Source organism: Neodiprion pinetum, chromosome 3, assembly GCF_021155775.2.
Source record: "Neodiprion pinetum isolate iyNeoPine1 chromosome 3, iyNeoPine1.2, whole genome shotgun sequence".
In the NCBI taxonomy this organism is placed as follows: domain Eukaryota; kingdom Metazoa; phylum Arthropoda; class Insecta; order Hymenoptera; family Diprionidae; genus Neodiprion; species Neodiprion pinetum.
Window position 1 is genome coordinate 33,491,659 of NC_060234.1, and position 22,543 is coordinate 33,514,201.

Below are 22,543 nucleotides of genomic sequence, written 5' to 3' on the forward strand. Positions count from 1 at the left end.
AATCCAAGGTGGTTCGCGATGGTCGTTGGAGGTGGTTGGCGGTGGTGAGGCGGTCTGGGATGATGGGGTAGTGGGGTGTTGGGATGGTGGGGTGTTAGGGTGTTGAGGTGGTGGGGTATTGGGGAGGCGGGGTGTGAAGTGGTGTGGCTTACCCTACCCTACCCTACCCTTCCCTTCCCGCCCCTACCCTCCTCCAATGCTCCTACTTCTACGTCAATCTTACTCCTACTTCTACTACGATCTTACTCCAACTCCTGATCCTACTCCTATTCCTACTCTCACTCTTGAACCTACTCCTGATCCTACTTCTAATCCAACTCCTACTCCTATTTCTGAATATTAATGTTATCGGATGTATAGACGGCGTGTCGAACTGAAACCTATATGGAAACAAACAATTCTTTTATTGTCATATTATAGCCGATTATAGTAGATAATCTAGTATGTTTCCTGGAAAATTATAAAATTTATAGTTTGCATCACGTATTAATCATAAATGAATCATATATATCAATGTCGTACATGGACCGCATATACATTTATACTTTTTGGTCTCTGCATCATTATTAAATCTGGTCTATTTGTGTTCATGATCTATGTATACATTCTTCTCTCAGGTACCTATACTTTAATTAAATCACTGTTTTGCTACGACTTTTGAAAGATATTTATTCTCATCATTAGTTTATTGTATCGCCGACAAGTCGGTAAGTACACTCAGGCCAAGTACTGGCTTGGAATTACCATTGCGATGACTGTGTTACTCAGAAGGTAAATGCAGCCAGCATCATGTCAAAATCGGAAACTCTCTGATGTTCTGCGATAAGTTCTCATCTCTACCGTTGGAATATCTCACGGAGCAATTTTCGGTTGTCACATCTAAGCCAACGAGGGCAACTGTACCTATAGTTTTCATCCAATGGTAAGGCTGACCCCTCTGTATTTTTGGCAAAAATTTCCGCGATTTTGAAAAGTGCCGGAATAGATTCTTTCATGCACTATTCCGACGTAATTTTGCGAGAGAAATCGAATGGGCGCAGTTCCAATACGCTGCGATCAACGCATCGAAAGTTGCACCCAAAAAAAAAAACCTGTGATTATATGAATCCTTACGTAATGTTTTTCATGTGTTCTTATACTGAAAATATTTATTGCTATTCCAGGTACAACCCGAGGTGGTTATCGGTGGTTGTTCGAGGTGGTTGGCGATTGTTGGAGGTGGTCGTAGGTGGACGAGGAGGAGGACGAACGGAACTGAGCCTCAAAGCCCTGTTGACATAAAAGCAGCTATTCGATAGAAATTATAGTTTATAGTTTACACAGCCCATTGCATGATATTTCATTATCAATACATATGTTTCAATGTATTTAGGAATAATTTATCAAATATACAGAGGTCATGTACAAATAATAAATGAATTGATTCGACCGCAGTTTGATGTATTCATTAGAGCTTTGACAATAAATTTAAGCTTTGTTACTTCTTTTATTTTATTATGGATAATCAAAAACATTTCCGACTATTCGTGCTGTGGAAGCATGGGGATTAAACCAAATGTAGCAAAAGATTAGAAACAGTGTATGTAGAGTACGGGTATTTTTCTAATAATGCAAATAGAATAGAATACCACGCCTTGCGAATTAGCTTTCCAGACAGAGATGAATGATGAATTTTTAGGACTGCATTATCGTTGTTGAATACTCTATGCCTCATGGAAAAAGAAAATCTGTAACGATTAAATTGATGCACCGGATCATCGTCGACTTTAACTTTTGAAATGTCCTACCATTTTCGAACGCCTCCTACCATCCTATTTACCTATATTACTAGATTAGCTATGATATGAAAAGAGAAGAATTATTCATTTCGAAATGGGATTCTATTGGACGCGCGCTCGATGTATTCCATAACATCAGTATTCATAATTATTCCAACAACTTTTCATTTGCTCTCTCGATCTTGAATTTTCATAGGCATAGAATCGAAACGCTGTTTTAGCTGGTCGCAAGTGAAGCATCTGCGTTGGGTGGAGGAGCGGAATTGTTTTTCGAAAAGTATTCGGATGGAAAAAAATTCAGAGTAACTGCAATACATAACGGATGCGCTAATTCTGAACGAGATGAAATGGATGCTTCGTATATGAGACAGTATTTAACACTGCGTAGTGATTTAAAGACCTAGAAAGGTGATAGGGAGAGAAAGAACGACGCTTCTCAACACTTCGAGTGTATTTTAACACACATTTGAAAGATACGAGCGAAATTTTTCATCATCCAACTGTCGCAGAACGGCAGCGTTATTAGCCGACCCGTTCACTGAGGAATATATCTTCAGTCAACGGCTGACCATCGAAGGGCCTGGCCGCTTGAGTCTGGAATCGGCAGGAGAGATAAAGTGTGTATTTCTTGTATGAAATGTGAAAACTAAAATCATTATACATCATATCATATCATCATACATCATACATCATACATCATACATCATACATCATCATACATAGTATTAAAGGTCGAAACCAAAGTTTGGATGTCGGATGTTCAGAAAGTGACGTCACCAATTCAAAATCAGCTAGCCGAATTCCTCAGTCTGGAAACAACCGCGCAGTAGAGCGGACGCATGAGAGTCGCGCTCCGCAAATTTCGAGTACCGGGTTCTCAACCTCCCGGATCCCGCGCTTCGGGTCCGCTACGTATTTCGAGTACCGGGTTCTCAACCTCCCGGATCCCGCGCTTCGGGTCCGCTACGCGGTGAAACTCGACTTCCAGGATAAGCGCTCCGTGGTTCCTGGTTCATGTTTACAATAAATTATTTCAATTCGTTTTTCGCGCAACCCCAAATTCGGTACCTGTCAGTCCGCTAATAAAATTTCTCGACTTCCAGGATAAGCGCTCCGTGGTTCCTGGTTCATGTTTACAATAAATTATTTCAATTCGTTTTTCGCGCAACCCCAAATTCGGTAGCTGTCAGTCCGCTAACAAAATTTCTCGACTTCCAGGATAAGCGCTCCGTGGTTACTGGTTCATGTTTACAATAAATTATTTCAATTCGTTTTTCGCGCAACCCCAAATTCGGTAGCTGTCAGTCCGCTAACAAAATTTCTCGACTTCCAGGATAAGCGCTCCGTGGTTCCTGGTTCATGTTTACAATAAATTATTTCAATTCGTTTTTCGCGCAACCCCAAATTCGGTAGCTGTCAGTCCGCTAACAAAATTTCTCGACTTCCAGGATAAGCGCTCCGTGGTTCCTGGTTCATGTTTACAATAAATTATTTCAATTCGTTTTTCGCGCAACCCCAAATTCGGTAGCTGTCAGTCCGCTAACAAAATTTCTCGACTTCCAGGATAAGCGCTCCGTGGTTCCTGGTTCATGTTTACAATAAATTATTTCAATTCGTTTTTCGCGCAACCCCAAATTCGGTAACTGTCAGTACGCTAATAAAATTTCTATAATTGTATAATCTTCTCATAATCTTTCTGGTAGATTAAATCGATAAAAAAATTATATCAAACCTTACACATTATTTTTGATTTGTTCTCATGCTGAAAATATTTATTAGTATTCGGGGTATAACTCGAGGTGGTTGAAGGTGGTCGGAGGTGGACGAGAAGGAGGACGAGGAGGACGAGGATTTGTGCTGGGTGAGTAAAACACTTTTATAATATTTGATGGTAATTGTAATTATATTTCATCTGAAATATTACAAACTTGTCACGTTTACAATAAATTATTTCAATTCATTTTTCGTGCAAGCAGATATTCAGTAGCTATGAATAATCTTATACAATTTATTACATTATTAATTAATTAATTAATTACATTAATCCTTACACAATATTTTTGATGTCTTCCTATACTAAAAATATTCATTACTATTCCAGGTATTACCCGAGGTGGTCGGAGGTGGACGAGGAGGAGGACAAGCTGGACGAGAAGAAGTACCAGGTGGACGAGGAGGAGGACGAGGTGGACGAGGAGGAGGCGGGGTGGGTCGTGGGAGAGGACCTCTCCTCTCCTCAGAGGAGGGGAGGGGGAGTGGCAGGGAAGGGGGAGAGGTGGGCGGGGAGGGGGAAGGGAAGGGAAGGGAAGGGGATGGAAGGGGATGGAAGGGGAGGGAAGGGAAGGGGATGGAAGGGGCTGGAAGGGGAGGGGAGGGCGGCGGGGAGGGGGGGAGGGGGTGGGGGAGGGAGAGGGGGGCGGGAGGGAGAGAGGGCGGGCGGGAGGGAGGGAGGGCGGGCGGGAGGGCGCGAGGGCGGGAGGGAGGGAGGGAGGGCGGGGGGGGGGGGGGAGTGTAGAGGACGGATGTCGGTGCGACCCGTTAAAATTGATAGAGCAGAACACCACCCGCCCGCCCTCCAGCCCTCCCTCCCTCCCGCCCTCCCTCCCTCCCTCCCTCCCTCCCTCCCTCCCGCCCGCCCACCCTCCCGCCCTCTCTCCCTCCCCTACCCCTCCCCCCCCGCCTTCCCCTCCCCTTCCATCCCCTTCCCTTCCCTACCCTACCCTTCCCTTCCCTTCCCCCTCCCCGCCCACCTCTCCCCCTTCCCTGCCCCTCCCCCTTCCCTCCTCTGAGGAGAGGAGAGGTCCTCTCCCACGACCCACCCCGCCTCCTCCTCGTCCACCTCGTCCTCCTTCTCGTCCAGCTCGTCCTCCTCCTCGTCCACCTCCGAGCACCTCGGGTAATACCTGGAATAGTAATGAATATTTTTAGTATAGGAACACATCAAAAATATTGTGTAAGGATTAATGTAATTAATCAATTAATTAATAATGTAATAAATTGTATAAGATTATTCATAGCTACTGAATATGTGCTTGCACGAAAAATGAATTGAAATAATTTATTGTAAACGTGACAAGTTTGTAATATTTCAGATGAAATATAATTACAATTGCCATCAAATATTATAAAAGTGTTTTACTCACCCAGCACAAATCCTCGTCCTCCTCGTCCTCCTCCTCGTCCACCTCCGACCACCTTCAACCACCTCAGGTTATACCTTGAATAGTAATAAATATTTTCAGTATAAGAACACATCGAAAATATTGTGTAACGATTAATATAATTGAGTAATTGAGTAATTAATTAATTAATAATATAATAAATTGTATAAGCTTATTCATGGCTACTGAATATGTGCTTGCGCGAAAAATGAATTGAAATAATTTAATGTAAACATGACTAGTTTGAAATAATTTAGATGAAATATAATTATAATTGCCATCAAATATTATAAAAGTGTTTTACTCACCGAGCACAAATCCTCGTCCCCCTCCTCCTGAATCACCGAGATGACCCGCAACCACCCCTAACCACCCCCAACGACCACCGCCAACCACCCCGAGTTATACCTCGAATACTAATAAATATTTTCAGCATGAGAACAAATCAAAAATAATGTGCAAGGTTTAATATAATTTTTTTATCGACATATTTTACCAAAAAGATTATGAGAAGATTGTAAAGTTATAGAAATTTCATTAACGTACTGACAACTACTGAATTTCGGCTTGCGCGAAAAACGAATTGAAATAATTTATTGTAAACATGAACCAGGAACCACGGAGCGCTTATCCTGGAAGTCGAGAAATTTTGTTAGCGGACTGACAGCTACCGAATTTGGGGTTGCGCGAAAAACGAATTGAAATAATTTATTGTAAACATGAACCAGGAACCACGGAGCGCTTATCCTGGAAGTCGAGAAATTTTGTTAGCGGACTGACAGCTACCGAATTTGGGGTTGCGCGAAAAACGAATTGAAATAATTTATTGTAAACATGAACCAGGAACCACGGAGCGCTTATCCTGGAAGTCGAGAAATTTTGTTAGCGGACTGACAGCTACCGAATTTGGGGTTGCGCGAAAAACGAATTGAAATAATTTATTGTAAACATGAACCAGGAACCACGGAGCGCTTATCCTGGAAGTCGAGAAATTTTGTTAGCGGACTGACAGCTACCGAATTTGGGGTTGCGCGAAAAACGAATTGAAATAATTTATTGTAAACATGAACCAGGAACCACGGAGCGCTTATCCTGGAAGTCGAGAAATTTTGTTAGCGGACTGACAGCTACCGAATTTGGGGTTGCGCGAAAAACGAATTGAAATAATTTATTGTAAACATGAACCAGGAACCACGGAGCGCTTATCCTGGAAGTCGAGAAATTTTGTTAGCGGACTGACAGCTACCGAATTTGGGGTTGCGCGAAAAACGAATTGAAATAATTTATTGTAAACATGAACCAGGAACCACGGAGCGCTTATCCTGGAAGTCGAGAAATTTTATTAGCGGACTGACAGGTACCGAATTTGGGGTTGCGCGAAAAACGAATTGAAATAATTTATTGTAAACATGAACCAGGAACCACGGAGCGCTTATCCTGGAAGTCGAGTTTCACCGCGTAGCGGACCCGAAGCGCGGGATCCGGGAGGTTGAGAACCCGGTACTCGAAATTTGCGGAGCGCGACTCTCATGCGTCCGCTCTACTGCGCGGTTGTTTCCAGACTGAGGAATTCGGCTAGCTGATTTTGAATTGGTGACGTCACTTTCTGAACATCCGACATCCAAACTTTGGTTTCGACCTTTAATACTATGTATGATGATGTATGATGTATGATGTATGATGTATGATGTATGATGATATGATATGATGTATAATGATTTTAGTTTTCACATTTCATACAAGAAATACACACTTTATCTCTCCTGCCGATTCCAGACTCAAGCGGCCAGGCCCTTCGATGGTCAGCCGTTGACTGAAGATATATTCCTCAGTGAACGGGTCGGCTAATAACGCTGCCGTTCTGCGACAGTTGGATGATGAAAAATTTCGCTCGTATCTTTCAAATGTGTGTTAAAATACACTCGAAGTGTTGAGAAGCGTCGTTCTTTCTCTCCCTATCACCTTTCTAGGTCTTTAAATCACTACGCAGTGTTAAATACTGTCTCATATACGAAGCATCCATTTCATCTCGTTCAGAATTAGCGCATCCGTTATGTATTGCAGTTACTCTGAATTTTTTTCCATCCGAATACTTTTCGAAAAACAATTCCGCTCCTCCACCCAACGCAGATGCTTCACTTGCGACCAGCTAAAACAGCGTTTCGATTCTATGCCTATGAAAATTCAAGATCGAGAGAGCAAATGAAAAGTTGTTGGAATAATTATGAATACTGATGTTATGGAATACATCGAGCGCGCGTCCAATAGAATCCCATTTCGAAATGAATAATTCTTCTATTTTCATATTATAGCCGATTATTGTAGATAATCTAGTTTGTCTCTCAGAAGGTTATAAAATTTGTAGTATTCATCACGTATTAATCGTAAATGGATCATATATATTAATGTCGTACATGGACCGCATGTACATATATACTTTTTGGTCTCTGCATCATGATCATAATTGATCTATTATCTATCATTCATGATCTATGCATACATTCTTCTCTCGGGTACCTATACTTTAATTAAATCACTGTTCTGCTACGAATTTTGGAAGAAATTTATTCTCAATATCAATTTCTTGCATCGCCGACAAATCCGTAAGTACACGTAGGCTAAGTACTGGCTTGGACTTCCCATTGCGAAGATTGTGTTACTGGGAAGGTGAATGCAACCAGCATCATGTCGAAATCGGTAACTCTCTGATGTTCTGCAATAAGTTCTCAACTCTACCGCTGGAATATCTCATGGAGCGCAAGCGCATGATTTTCGGTTGTCACTTCAAAGCCCATTACGGCAAAACTGCCTTTATATTCTTCAGTCAACGGTTATATCAACTGAACTTACACCCTGCAATCAGATATTGCTACATGCGTAGAAACAACGGTTATTTTGTGAATGTTTTTATTTAGATTTATCGTAATGATTTTAATTGATACAATGTTTTTCTGGTATACCGTTGTGTTGTTTGCTACCATTCCAAAGTCCAGAGTTAAGAATTAGCAAAATAAGATTCTCTGTACGTAGGTACTTTCATTCAAAAACAAATTTCCAACACCTTAACTTATATTGTCCGTGCGCTATATCACATTAGTAAATTCCACCAGTATTTATGTACATTCAACACAGATTTCGTTATGGTGTCAATCTTCAATAAGTCATAGTATCACTTCGTATTTCAATACAATCATAATTCTTTACGTCATTAACACGATTGAATCAAAAAAATAACCGACTAACTTGTCATTTTGCACTCCGACATTGGAATGGTTTTAAATCGTATAGTATAATGTAAATTCCTAAATGCATTACAGCACAAATTTTTTATTGTTTATTATGCGATTCTGATGAGAAATATGAATATAATGATTTATACGTCAATTCGTAAAGGTTATTTTTTTTTTTGTTTAATTTAATCTTTTTAAATGTTAGGTAGTGCGTAGTCCCAAAAGTGCACTTCAAGTGCGCAGTTGGCTCTTTTTTGTCGTATACTAGCTGTGCGGAGCGCACTTGTACTGGTCGCAAACGGCAGAAAAATCGGCTAAAGTCGACTACTTGTTAAATATCAAAAAAACAGAACAGCAATTAAAAATAGTGCGTGTATTTTATTCCGGGTATATTAATATAAGAATCATGTAACGGTATAACTCAGGACATTATATTCATTTGTAAAATTTAGTGCCAGGCTCGCGGGTTATAAAGAATAAGGCTAACCGATATAAAGGAAACTATAAACGCCAAAACAGATATATTTTTGTTAAATATACAAACAGTGAAAAAATTAAAATATTTCGTTTAATGAACTATTTAGCCGATAGTACTTCCAGCGACGTGTTATAACAGTGTTATACCTAATCGTTCGTAGTTTCTTTTTTTTTTTTTTGCCATTTTTCTTTCAAGTTTTATACAATTGAAGAGATATTTTACTATAATCTAAATATATCATATTCAATAATTATAATCAATTAATAATAATCAATATCGTAATGATCTCAACTAATCAATAATGCAAAAATTCATAATTATAATATATATAATGATGACCTTAACTATATAGATGCCTAAGGACTAAGCTTATGTTTAATAATAATATATAATTTTCATGTTGAAAAATCGTATACATCAGTGTTTTGCAGGGCATTGCTTCATTTGGGCAAGGGATATAGATAAATAAGAACATTGCTAGGTGGCAGGAAGAACGTTCGTCCATCTTCCCGATACCCAGCATTTATCTTTAAGCTATATTCTCCGAATTGTGGTTACATAATTTTAGTTTATTATATTTTATCGTTCGTATACTCGCACTGGGGCAAGCCTTGGATCACAGATAGTGAGGTGATCAAATTTCGATAGTTTTTCAATTTTATTTTCCTGTATCTTCTAAGGATTTCAGGGCGACAGCTCCTGAAATCAAACATCAGTTGGCCCATGTACCCCGTGTGTTATCTTATAATAAATAATATCAATAATTATTTATTTCCGAAATAACTTAAATATTCAAATTATTATACCGATAACGACTGTAGAAAGAGACAAGGGGTTTTATACGACAGCTAACTAATGATAGGCAAGCGCAATCAAAATGAAATTTCGAAAAAGAAATCTTAATATAATAAAATATTCATTGCTGAATTACATAACGAATTTGTTTATACAACCATGCACACAATTTTCCAACATAATTTAAAGGGTGTTCAAATCTCAGTCGCATGAACGATAAGAAGACTCCAGAAATGTATTTATATTTCAGGGCAGAGAAGGAAAAGAGGTCTTCTTATGGTGCATTTGGATATTGCAGGGTAAAGTAATGATAAGTAAAATTGAAACGATGACTCATAATAATCAAACAAATTAAGCTTAAAACATAGTTCGTATAGGTGACATAACCATTCGCTAGCATACGAAATACGGTGTATAATAATACGAATTAGAAACAATTATTTCGTAATAAATTCATATCCCCTAGTATCTAACATAGTAGTAACTAATTCATACGTGATGCTCTTCATTATTGGACAAATCGATTTATGCTATCTTCCTAAAGACGATTCTATTGTATTTTCTTGTATTTGTTCAGTATATCATATGCATTAAGGCAAGATGTAGTGCAAAGGGTAAGTTAAAGTTATCATATGGTATGGAATTGTCATAGGTGTTAATTCTTTTGAAGCCATTTTCACAAAATAAACTTCTGCTTGATCTAAAACTGCAAAAATTGTAGTAAAAAGATCATGAAAGAAACTTTTCCTTTGTCAACTATTTTTTCACATATTCTTCATCTAGGAATACCGAGAGAACATACGATGTCATTTTATCTAATTTTTATTTTGAAGAATCTTAGGCAAAACGCAGCGTCGGAAAGGCAGTATTATAGAAGACAACGTCATTGCACTTACAAAGTGGCAAAATTCAACTTCACTAAGGGCCGAGAAACAATTCAATGATAATACAGGACTCTTCAAGTTTCCAGTGATTCGCAAAAATGTATACAGATTTAATCGTTTGCAAAAGAGCGTTTTTAGGAACAGGTACGGAACGGAAATGAAACATGAAAGATATTGTTTAGTGCATTACTCCGTTTAAATAACAGAGTATTACAATATTCGACACTAAACAATGAATGATACAATTCGTGTTCACCACGTGATTCTTGCATAGTCAACTTTCTGCATGAAATTTGTTACTGTTCTACTATACCATAAGCTACAGCCGGTCAATCGTACTTTAAACAAGGTTCCATTCCGTTTGAATTCTTCAAAATAATAAACACCCAATTTTTCATTATAAATATGGATACAAATTTCACCGAATTATTCAGTTTTTTTGTAGGCTTATTGAAATTCATTAGCTTTTATTGTGTGAAATCGAGAGACGGTTTATTCTCTGGACCGATTACACTCTGGGGCGTTTTTCATTTTCCCGGTCGGAATCAGAGTCCGCCGAATCGTGGAGTGGTGGAAATTCTGGAACAGCCTCGCGCTGTGGCATCCAACCTGCTCCGCCCCCAGCCATTGCCTTGCCCTGCGTGATTCGATTCATTCATTTATCCCTTAGTTACAACTGCCCCGATATTAATTTTTTTCTTCTAGTAACAAATGCCATTTTGTCAAAATTTATTGCCGAATCAGTCCCAAAATCTCTACAATAACACTATTTTAACTACAGTACGCAATCAATCTACAAGTTTTGCAAAAATTGGAAAGAAATAGCATCATTGTCTCGATCCTTCAATTTCGTTATTCAGTGAAAGCGCTTTGGGTCATTGACTCCACAAAATGATAGAACCAGATAACAAAATACTGCGAGTAGACAGTATGCATTTATCTTGATAATGCTGTTTTAAGTGTAAAGTAAGAATGACACATTTCAAATTTTCATAATTTGAGAGGCGTAATTTATATATAAGCTTTGTGAAAAATCTCCCCAAAAATAACACGAAACGTGCGTTAAATCATCTATAATTGTTGCATGATCAAATAAATTTCGGGTGCTCATTATTTCAAATTTCTGATCAAAGAGACTAGTATCACAAATTTTGACAACGCGTCGGGTTCGAAAGAAAGAATCAAGTCCTACTTTTTGACATTGCTTTTTCAGATGAGACCATCGATTAGTTCTGAGTCAATTTCCCATAATAATTCGTATATATGCAGATTTATTGTTCTCATCTATAGAATCCTAATTGCCCGAGATGCAAACAGCGATCCCAGTTAACAAAAACGAGTCCTCAAAATAAAACATAAACTTATAACCAATATTATACTTCTACATGCAACCATGCATGCTTACAGACACTCGATACATAATATCTAATAAACATTTATCTAAAATATTCTAATCATATCCACTGGTTAAGTATCAAAGCCATTAGCTGATATGTACAAAACCTGCTTATATAGCTGCCGCTAAATAGCTGCCTAATCCTATTTTTAATCTTAACCTAATATTCTAAATTTAAAACCCAATATTAAATTCTTATTGCACTTTGAAAGTATAATTTATCTTAAAAGGCCATCTTCGTAAGTTTTCCAAGTTATACTTTCACATATGATGGATGTGATAGGACGATTGAAATCTGTTCAAGGCCTGTACATTTCACAAAATATTGGAAGTGATTTTTTTCTCTTCAATGAACACTTAGTGGAAAGGCAACCGAAAAATTGTAACTAAATATTTAGACTAATTCGTTACAACGATACTCGCCATGTAAAGTATTCGTGAATATTATCAGGCTTCTCTAGTCGCCATAAAATAATATCGCCAACATATTGCACTTTAAAATGCACATACGTGTATTATATGTGTAAAATGTAGAACTTAGTCGAATAGGCTTCAGTTAATTGATTCAATCGAAGGCTTAAACTTGCCACCTAAAATTTCTATAATTCATACTCATTAAGTTATCTAAAGCTGACTATATTTAATTCAAACATGTGCTTGTTGCAACAGAGGAGATCCTCTTGGCGCATCTATCGTTGATTATTTAAGCTGCGTCGCATCACTGCAAAACAATTGACGAGACATCAGTCTCTCTCTATTCATTTAATCATACAAATTTTTAGTACTAATCTAGTAAAGTTGGATATATGCTAGGCTATGAACTGTGCTTGTGACAAATAATATTAATCTCGGCTTCCTTGTGCTGATTGGTATGTGAACCGAGTGACAGTGAATGAGTGTTGAGGATTTGGCAGATACAACACAGAAGAAAAAGTAATACCAAGGTTGTCAAAAGGTAAATATTACGCAAGTACGAATGTAATTCTGAGAACACTTGAAAAAACAGAGTGAAAATTCTGTGACTGAAATAAACTCAAAGTAGCTGTACAGAGGAATGTGTTTTGACCATACTTTATTTAAATGATAAATGTGAGTCACTCTTTTCGAATTTATCAATACAACCTCGTTGCAACAACCACAGTTCATTATTCTTCATGAAAGGATTTTACCCGAAGCAATTTATACTTATAAATATATAAATAATAAAATAATATTAGATCGTGTTATACTCGTTAAGGCAAGTGGCCAGATGCAAGCAATGTTAAAGAAGAAGTTAGTATTGAATTTTGCGTCTTCAAATAATGCGTATAATTGAAAAAGAATCAATGGAAATACCGAAATAACCATGGCAAGATATTCTCTATTGAATCGGCCATTTTCGAAATTAAGTACGACCATTTTTTTTTTTTTTTTTTTATATTGCGAATCATACTTATTATTTGCCATAGCACTCAACAATCAAAAGTCTGATTCTGAGGTGAGTCAATTTCTTATTGCGCGCGCAAAATAAGAATATATTTTTAGTTGTTTTGGATCAATCGGCCAGTATTTTTATCGTATTATAAGTTGTTTTTTTTTAATATACAAATAAAAGTAGTAGTTTAAGAGAAAAAACAAAATACAGAGACTTGCTCTGGTTTTTAAGTCAATGGCATATTGACGAGAAACCAAGGCTGTCAAGATCAGAAAATAGACACGATGCTATTTCTTATTTGCAGACACACACAAAAGCTTCGAAATTGAAGAATTTAATAAAATTAATCATTAAAAATAAAATCTTACTGGTGTGAATCCAAGTTATTATTTTTCGTTTGGTTTAAAACAGCTGCGAACCGAAATGCAAACAATTTTAATTCCTGTTCCAAGACCAAGTTTATGGCATGCATTTTAGTACCTTCATTTCAACCCCACAGCCCCTTTAGACAAGAGCATAATTCGGTTTAAATGCTAACTCGTTGTTAATATCAGAATCGCTAACTAACAACGAAAATTTTACAGTTTTTAAGGCAACCTTCCTCTAGTCAAATTTATCGTAATTACAAGACAATGTACTCCACCAGGTTATAAATACTGCAAAACTACATCATGCACATACAATTAAGGGACTTTACGAAAGCGTTATTTTGGCTTGAAAATTGACTCGAAAAACTGACTAGAGACCGGACAAAAAGTTTGAGTAGTTTATGATAGCTGCGTCAAATGTGTTTTTCCATTTCCGCAATTTTGAGGATTACAAACACTTTTAAAAAAAGTACGTCAAAATCTAGATTTTCGTATGATCAATTTCAAAAAAGAAGAAACACGTAATATAAGACTTGGGGGAGATCAAAATAGTAAAAACTCTATCTAAATATAGTAAATTTTTTTACCCATGTCAATACTCCATATTTCTTCTCCATATTTTAAAAGGTATCAAGATATTAATTTTTAGGAAATGTGAAAAGCCAACAAAGTAAATCGAACAAGCAAAATCCCCGTTGATTCTAGGAGTGCGAATAGCGTGCAAACGGCGTGATTAACCAAGCTATTACGTATTGTTAATAAGTACAAGAGTTTAATTCTTGCCAAGTCATACTTTATAGGCATAGATATACGAACGTATCAGTTCTTCCATACCTGGTGCATGGGATCATAGCCCATCGATCCGTCGTTGTACGGTTGAGAGCCGTAGTCGCTACCGTTAATGCCCATGCCATATCCAGCCATATCTTGTGGACCTCCGGGTGGTGCAGGTGACATCATTGGTGTCGGTGTACCTTGGCTGGCTCCACCCATGCTGTACGGCGATGCTCCTGCAAAAGCTGCTGTAGAAACAATCGCGGTGCATAGAGGATTCGATGGTTTAATCTATCGAGAAAATAAAACAATTGGAGGTAATAATATAAATGGCTAGCAGGTATGGTTCACCCTTCAGATATACCGACAGGGAATCGTATCAACATTATTTTTGCCGTTTTAAAATCGTATTTGTCCTTGAATCAATCTTGCACATTGTAACATGCCTGTCACCTCCAATGGTTTATTTTCTTTTTCATAATTCGTTTATAATTTTCCCTTAGTTGTATAATATTCGTCAAAAAATATTGATCAGGCCGATTTGTTGGGAACCTTGTACTCGAAAATTGATAGAGTGAGAAATGGATGTAGCGGCGTTTCAAAGGAAGCGAACAAGCGCAAATGTTATTCAGAATTTACTTCTTTATTGCCCAGAGGGTAACTGGAACTACCGGGATTGCGTTGAAAAAAACTCCATAAATTTTCAAATACATAGAGTTCGAACGCCGTGATACTATCAAAACTTGTTTCAACGAAACTTTACCGAGTCTTCTGGAAACTTTCTCGGGATCGTTTATAACTTCGGCTCTCTTGTCACGAGTACACCGAAATCTCGTCGGAATTTACCACGCGTGGATTAAATGGATTATACATACACGCCAAGGTTCGCGATACGTTTACTACGCACTAGAAATATTGTATAGATCTTTAAAATAACAAGACATTGGTTCCTAACAATTCTGCCGATCGATATAAAATCGGAGAAATAAAAATCAATGTATACTCGGCTTGAAAATTCAGAACTGCCATCTTTGAACGCAACTTTTTTTTTACCGAACCACAGTTAACGATCGGTATATGTCGCAACGATTGTATTACTAACCTTTGATTCGACACTTTTCCCAAAGTATACTGATTAACGAATATTCAAATCGACTTACCAGCGGCTTTTTTGGCAGCGTAAAGGTTCGCTTCCTCTTGCGCCTTGCCAATATTCTTCTTGTATCGTATCCTTTTGTTGCCGAACCAATTAGACACCTGAGATACGAAAACAATACATGATTCAAGTCCGACAAGCGATTATATAGAATTGGGTTTATGATACGTAAACTTGTATTTAATGAAATGTTCCGAACAAACACTGAGCGGTGGAGTAAACCCGAAAAGACGATACAGGCATTGCGTAATTCGTATGTACAGTATATAATTTTATCGTCGCGTCAGCGGCCCTATTCCTTGATCGTAACGAGAGATAAAACAAAAGTCTCGAGAGCGGTTGTCAGGCGGTGCCTTGATGAAAATGTCTTATCTCGTGAAACGTCTTTGCCTTGCGAAATTCAGAGATTTCCACTTTTCATAGATTCACATTTCGGTGGATTTTTTCTTCTTCAAATGGTTAATATACACCGAGAACGACGCCAATCGAGGAACCGTTACTTCACTATTTTCTTGGTCGTAATAATATTTGTTCTCATGGACGTAATATTTGTACATTTCGTTTATTTAATGCGACACGTAACTACAAAAATGCAATTCTCTGGCTTCACTTCAATATACTGGTCTAAACGATCGAACTGAATGCAACAATATGTAAGATAATTCATCATTTCGCAATGCGATGTGTCAGTAATTGTTCGTTAGATGGTTAAAAAATTTGCAATATAACACGCTGTCTGGCGAAATGAAAATATCTTGAAGCCTGCACAAATGTGTACTTCGTAAATGCATCAAGACTTTTGAAGTGAAAAATTGTTCGACAGTCACTCACCTGACTAACCGTAATGCCACATTTTCGCGCCAATTCTTCCTTGGCTTCTTCGCTGGGATAAGGATTGCTCAGGTGTGAGTAAAAGTATTCGTTCAGAATCTCGGAGGCTTGTTTGCTGAAGTTCCGCCGCTTGCGTCTGGTCAATTGGAACGAACGTAAATAAGATTATTCGTCGAAAGATTTATACGAACGTCGTAATTCTCCGCTTGGCAGATCAAGCTGTTCAACTTTTCGACCGACAGACAGCGAAATACGATTTTACAAATTTTCACGTCATTGACGCAAGATATATAATAGATTTGCTCCGGCTAATCTTGGCGACTAATTATATACACATGTTTAAATACCTAGGATTGAGGTGAGCCGAAAATTACCTTGCGTCGAGAAATCGACTTCTCAAGATCATAACTGCCTCGCACGTTGACTGTTTTAACTGCATCTGAATGCTGGAAAACTTCTTGTGTATGATTTGCACCATTCTCTCGATTTCCTTCGGCGTGATGGGCCTGGTACGACTTTGTTCCCTCAGGAGGTTCATAACGTGTGTCGTGAATTCGTTGCATGCCTGAAAAGCAACATAATTACGTCAATTTTTTCACCGAAAGCTCTGACCAATAAAATAATATAGTTACTTTATCGATCCTAGAACCATGTCAATACTTATATACCAGAAAATCATCAGTAGAATAGAAAAAAAAAAAAAAAATGACCAAACTAATTCATTATCTAACTTTATTTCGCAAGCTGGTTACGACCTGAAGCCAATCGACGTGAGCACAAGCATCAATTTCTAAAATTCATCGGTACGTGAAGTCGCGTACAATGTCCGCATATATAATTTCCCACAGCACCGATAACAACTGCATAATTCGTTGAATTATGAATATCGAAAGTTTGAAAGTATTGAAAGTCGAAAATGAGAATTGGAATAGCAATCGTCTCGAATAACTCGAGGACTTCTTATTTAAAACTCGCAAGGGAAGTACATAAGTGCGGTGTAATCGCGTGCGAAACAAGCGACAAAAATGTCCTGAAAAATATGAAATGACAAAAACGGTGGGGCTCGGCTCTGCTGTAGGCCTAGATAGCGGCGTAGAAGGCGGGCGAGCGTCGCGACGGAGACGACGGTATCAGTATTCGGGACAGGCACGCGACGACGCTGGCTTTTCCTGGGGGAGGCGCGGAAGGTACGATAGTCGGGAGAGTTGGTTCGGGGGTCGGGCGGGTTTGCAATTTCGGAATGGATTCCGCGACCGCCTCTCCTCTCCTCTCCTCCCCCCCCCCTTCCTCTGCTCTCTCCTCTCCTCTCCTCTCCTCTCCTCTCCTCTCCTCTCCTCTCCTCTCCTCTCCTCTCCTCTCCTCTCCTCTCCACTCCTTTCTTCTCCTCTCTTCTCCTCTCCACTCCGCTCCTCTCCTCTCTCCGCTCCTTTCGGGGCGAGCGGACGAGAAAAGGCGAGCGGTGAACACATCCCGACGGCAGCCTCCGCAGCCTCGGCAGGGATGCGGAGATGCGGGGTTACGGGGTGAGAGGGAAGGGGGAACGGATAGATTGGATGGAAAACCTGAAGCTCTCGCCTCTCGTATCTCACCGCCAGCTCTCCTCGATTCCATCGGCTTCGGGTATAGGACTGGTATCTGTATGCGTGTGGATGGGTACGGGATATGGTATAATGTGTGCGGTGGTATCATCCGCACGTAAGAGAAACGCTGACATACAATTAAAAACGAGCTAGTTTACCCGTCCGTTTGCATACGTGTATTATATGTATAAATTTTACCCAAGTGCATAACTGCTTGCCGTTCGTAAGAAAATACAACCACGTGTGCGTGTGATCGTTTTTGTACGCAAGCGTCAAATTACCGATAATAACCGATGCGTTTCGTGCACAATCTGCATTTTTTACCAAAAATTACAAAATACTACAAAGTTCGGATCAACGGTTCGGTTTTCATACCTCACAGCAATTGTTTTCAATTTCATTACGTATCGTTTACTTTGATGACAGCCTGATTACGGTTTAAAACTCGACACAGTGATACGGTCGTGAAACGACACCTAATTTATCTCGCACCGTAGCGATATATCATTGAATAAAGTAACAGCCCCTTGACGATGGAAGAGATGGAGGGAAATGAGCCGGGCATTTTTTACCGCATACCTGATTCAGCGTTGTCATTATTATTACAAAATTCCCAATTTCAATGAAACATCGGAATGGAGATTCAAACATTGCATGAGCTACATCAAACTCGGTCCGTACGCCTAGAGTCTGTGTAATAATAATAATTTGACTTGATTGCCAGCGAGTCGAATAAAGATAACGCTTCGATATGATACGGGCAGAAGCTTGCAGTGAGGTATAAAGGGTCAAGTGAGTTAACTAGATATGGTTAATTAAAACACGGCCGAAATCAAGATTAAGATTAATTGAAATTTTCGTTTAAATGCGGCAAGGGTTGCCGCAGGTTAAGGCGGAGAAATGCGATTCGGAGCAAAGCAACGACCAGACAGCCAGCCTCAGATACCGGAACGCACTGTTTTGTCTTTCAATCGAAAATCTCGGGTAATCTGAACAAAAGAGCTCCGGTCGTGTTCACTTAGCGTCGCTGCAGACAAAAAAGGCAAAACGAGGGGGGAGGGGGGGGGGGAGAGAGAGATACGGGAAGATGGTAGGACAGGCTCGAAAAGACGGAGAGCAAGGTAACGTTACACCGTGACGGTGCCTGACGTTCGAATCTCTCGCTTGAAACGCCATTTTAGATCCGCCAACGAACCTCGCGGAGGAATTGAAATGCCGAGAGTTCCCGCAGCGTTCGAGTTTAGGAAAAAAAAAATAGACAGGAAGTGAAAACGATCAGCCATGTCAACAACACCGAACGAATTGCCCCAAAACATGATATGGGGATACGACAAGAGTACATAGTTTCTTTCTTTTTCGAACTCGATCGAACTTTTTCGAACGCTTTCGAACCACTTTAGCCGGCAGACGTGAATAATTAGTTGGAAAAGATTCACAATTAGCGAAGAGCCGCTATGAGCGAAACAAACGGTCCCTAAGATGGTGCACTGCGAAAAAATTTCATATGTATAGTAACTAGAATAATTCAGCAAAACAGGTATCGTTAAGAAAACTGTTTGAATATTGTTGGAATTACGAAAAACGAGGTACGCCTAACCATTTTGCGCTATCGTTGATCCTTTTTTGGTAATCGCAACGCAAAAGCAGTTTGTTCGGTTTACTCTACTTTTTTAATTAAACAAGGCTTCAACGTCAATTTATTGTTGCACAAGCATTAAATTTTCGCAACAGTTGCAAGAAAATATAGTAACAGTGATCGTAATGAAAAAGAATAGTAACGGATACTAGACTTTCCGGTAACAGCTAGAAAACTAGTTTTCATTTTCTACCTATAACAATATTTTTCGATAGTGGTAAAAAATGAAGACAGTTACGGACTGAGCGGTAAACGGAACAAAAAATTTCTCTCAGTGTGAATTCCTGAAAGCTGGTGCAAGACGCCAACTAACTCAGGACACCCTGTTAAATTTACTCGAAAACGGCGACAGCCGCCTCGGCTTTGAAGTATGTTAATGACCAAATTTATCTGATAACTGGTCGAAGCAGCACGCTACAGCACACGCAGGCGTACAAGATACCGCGAGGCGGGAAATTTTCAAGACAGGTATTGCAAAGGTGTGCGTGTGTCCGACAAACAACGCGGTTCCGTACCTCGTTATATTATACTCGTCGAGAACTCTGACGTAGGCTCTGTACAGCTACCGTGTGGCGTTCATGGAAGGAAACGGGGGCCAACGCGATGATGCTGGCTAAAAATACCGGCGAGTTTTACCTTATAACTTATACGGAGGGAGGAATGCAAGCCGTTGAGAAGCGAACGTTTACAAAAACAAGGGAAACGCTGACGCCGATGCTGCGGCATCGCCGAAATTAACGCCTCGATCACACGAATTGAGAAGCTGAAGAAACCCGATCGCGTTCTGTCGAGAACGTTAATTCGTTCCTTTCTGAATACAACTGTCGCGGATTTTTCAAACTCAATAGCATAACTGCTCCTACGCTTCTCGATTCAACGGCTAACAACTACGGGCGTAAGCGTGATGTAAGGAAGTACGGTGAAACAATTCGCATTCATTTTATAAGTTGGATCTGTTAAAAAAAATATCCAAGGTGACGTCGTACAAATTTGACATTTTGTTCTTTAGTGTTTATAAATATTATTAATTTTGCAACTTTGGACTACACAAACTGGCATTTTCAGCAAACACAATATACGGACATAAATAAGTAACCTATATTCACGTGATTTCTGTGACTTCGTCTTGGATATGCACAGACCGAGCGAAAAATCGGTCTCAGTCTCCAGTGCTAACATACCTTATTTCCTTTCATTCACGGGTGTAAGGTATATTCATGCATTTCAGAAATCATGAATCAATAATACTGAATTGAAGTTAGTGTCATGCCAACTTCACTATCCGCACAGACTCCGAATGCCCTCACAGTTACACCATTACACATGATACCCATAACGCTAGTACCGAAATGTTACTGTAATGAAAACGAACCGTGTTCCTAAAACCCTTATCTCCTATACACATATTATATTCAAACAAGACTGTAAATTTACGTAGAAAATGATAATGAGTTTTTACATTTTTACGTTTTTAGGCGCAGCAGTTTAGAGTGCGAACGAACAGCGAACGGCACAATTCTGCTGGCATGCCTCCTATCGCGTGTAGTAACGAGAGTTGGCGCGAATGCACGGCACACACGACATTATGCCATGTCGCATTATACAACGGCACGCGTACTCGCAGTATCGAGGTACACACTTGACATGCAAGATTTTACTTAGCGAGGCAGGCCGGTTCATTTGCACGCAAATTGTCTTTTCGTTCGTTCGTTCGGCGTATATCCCGGCTAGCACTGGCTCGTCGAAGCGAGGTCGACGAGAAAAGCAGCAGCTCGTGCCACCCGGCATTTTACTCAAAATTACGTTTCTTATCTTACACCTATATATACGGGTATATAGGGGCTAAGTTCCTCTTTTAACACGCGGGGTGAATTCAAAGTTTCATCGATACGACGTACAAATTATTCCTTCAATTAAGACAAACTTAATTAATACGACCTCGTTAAATTACCGCACTTTGCGGGTCACTGTATATTGTTATATATATTACACTCTCTCCTACTATGCTTCAAGATTACATTCGATGGAATGTTTGCCAAACCGCAAAACACCGATAAGTAAGAGGGCCACCAAATCCAGGCGAATCGTAACGTCCGAATGTCACGACGACGCAGCGGAGTAAAGGTGAAAATGCTTGAAAACGAATCGATCTTTCAACTCGACTGTAGCATATAGACTGGTACGAGTCTGCGGGAGTCGTGACGTCACATCAGGATTCACCCGCGTGAATACACAAACAGCGAATACGCGTCTTCGATTCTTACCGCAGTAAATCCGGATCGCACAAGCTTACACACAACGTACCTCGGATAAAGACCCGATCGTTACTCCCTTACCTGTTCGTACTTCTCGAGCTCTTGGTGGTAGATTTGTCTGATTTGGGCCAGCTTCGCTCTGTAATCCGAGTGCTCGATGGCGTTGTCCGGTTGTCCGGGTGGACCAGCGGCCGCAGCCGCAGACGCGGACACCGCGGAACCAGCACCGCCTCCTTTTTCGGGTCCAGCAACGCCCTCGGCAATCAGCATGTTGTCCAAGCGCATCAGCTGAGGGTCGGGAGGTTCTTCTTCCTGTGTGTTGCGGAGGGAAAGAACTGGAAGCAGAAAAGAAGTCGAGCTCGTTAAACGTTTCGTAGAGAGATAGTTTTACGCGTCATGCGCGACGAAATATACGGTGTGTGAAGTTGTCGTTCCAAGTGAAGATGTGCTTGGAAGTGATCGTGATCAACGGCACTCGATACACGCGCGTTATATCGACGGCGATTACAGACGCAAGATAAACGGCACTGCGGTAAAAATATTGATCTACTCCCTTCGTACCGTATACGTGTTGCGGAGACGAATGGATTTTCTTTTTTTCGTCTTGTATATAATCAGTCGTAAGGCGTTCCTTGTAGATCCGTGAAAATGCCCCGTACTCGAATAAAAATAAGAGAAAACACTTTGCTCATTAGTCGAGCATTGAAGGAAATTATCTTTTATCGGTCTGTTGGAGCGTTCCGTTCGCCGTTTGTACTTCGGAGTTCGAGTCGTTCGCTCGTAATAAACGTATCAATTTTCGTTGCC

The 22,543-nt window shown here is 39.7% G+C and overlaps 1 protein-coding gene across 8 annotated transcripts in view; it reads right to left on the reverse strand.

The window, feature by feature from the left end:
* Positions 1 to 4,930: 4,930 nt before the first annotated feature.
* exd (PBX homeobox extradenticle) overlaps positions 4,931 to 22,543 on the reverse strand; it is a 57,108-nt gene continuing 39,495 nt past the window's right edge. For 3 of the 8 annotated variants that reach the window (XM_046616890.2, XM_046616889.2, XM_069134526.1), the window contains 6 exons: positions 21,818 to 22,071; positions 16,640 to 16,830; positions 16,266 to 16,401; positions 15,439 to 15,535; positions 14,339 to 14,526; positions 8,280 to 10,963 (listed from right to left, as the gene is read on the reverse strand). In XM_046616890.2, the coding sequence (XP_046472846.1) occupies positions 10,835 to 10,963; positions 14,339 to 14,526; positions 15,439 to 15,535; positions 16,266 to 16,401; positions 16,640 to 16,830; positions 21,818 to 22,071 (995 nt within the window). In that variant the 3' untranslated portion in view covers positions 8,280 to 10,834. Of the gene's footprint in view, positions 4,996 to 8,279; positions 12,444 to 14,338; positions 14,570 to 15,438; positions 15,536 to 16,265; positions 16,402 to 16,639; positions 16,831 to 21,817; positions 22,072 to 22,543 lie in introns of those variants that run through there. The other 5 variants (XM_046616893.2, XM_046616892.2, XM_046616891.2 and 2 more) reach the window with 5 other exon arrangements.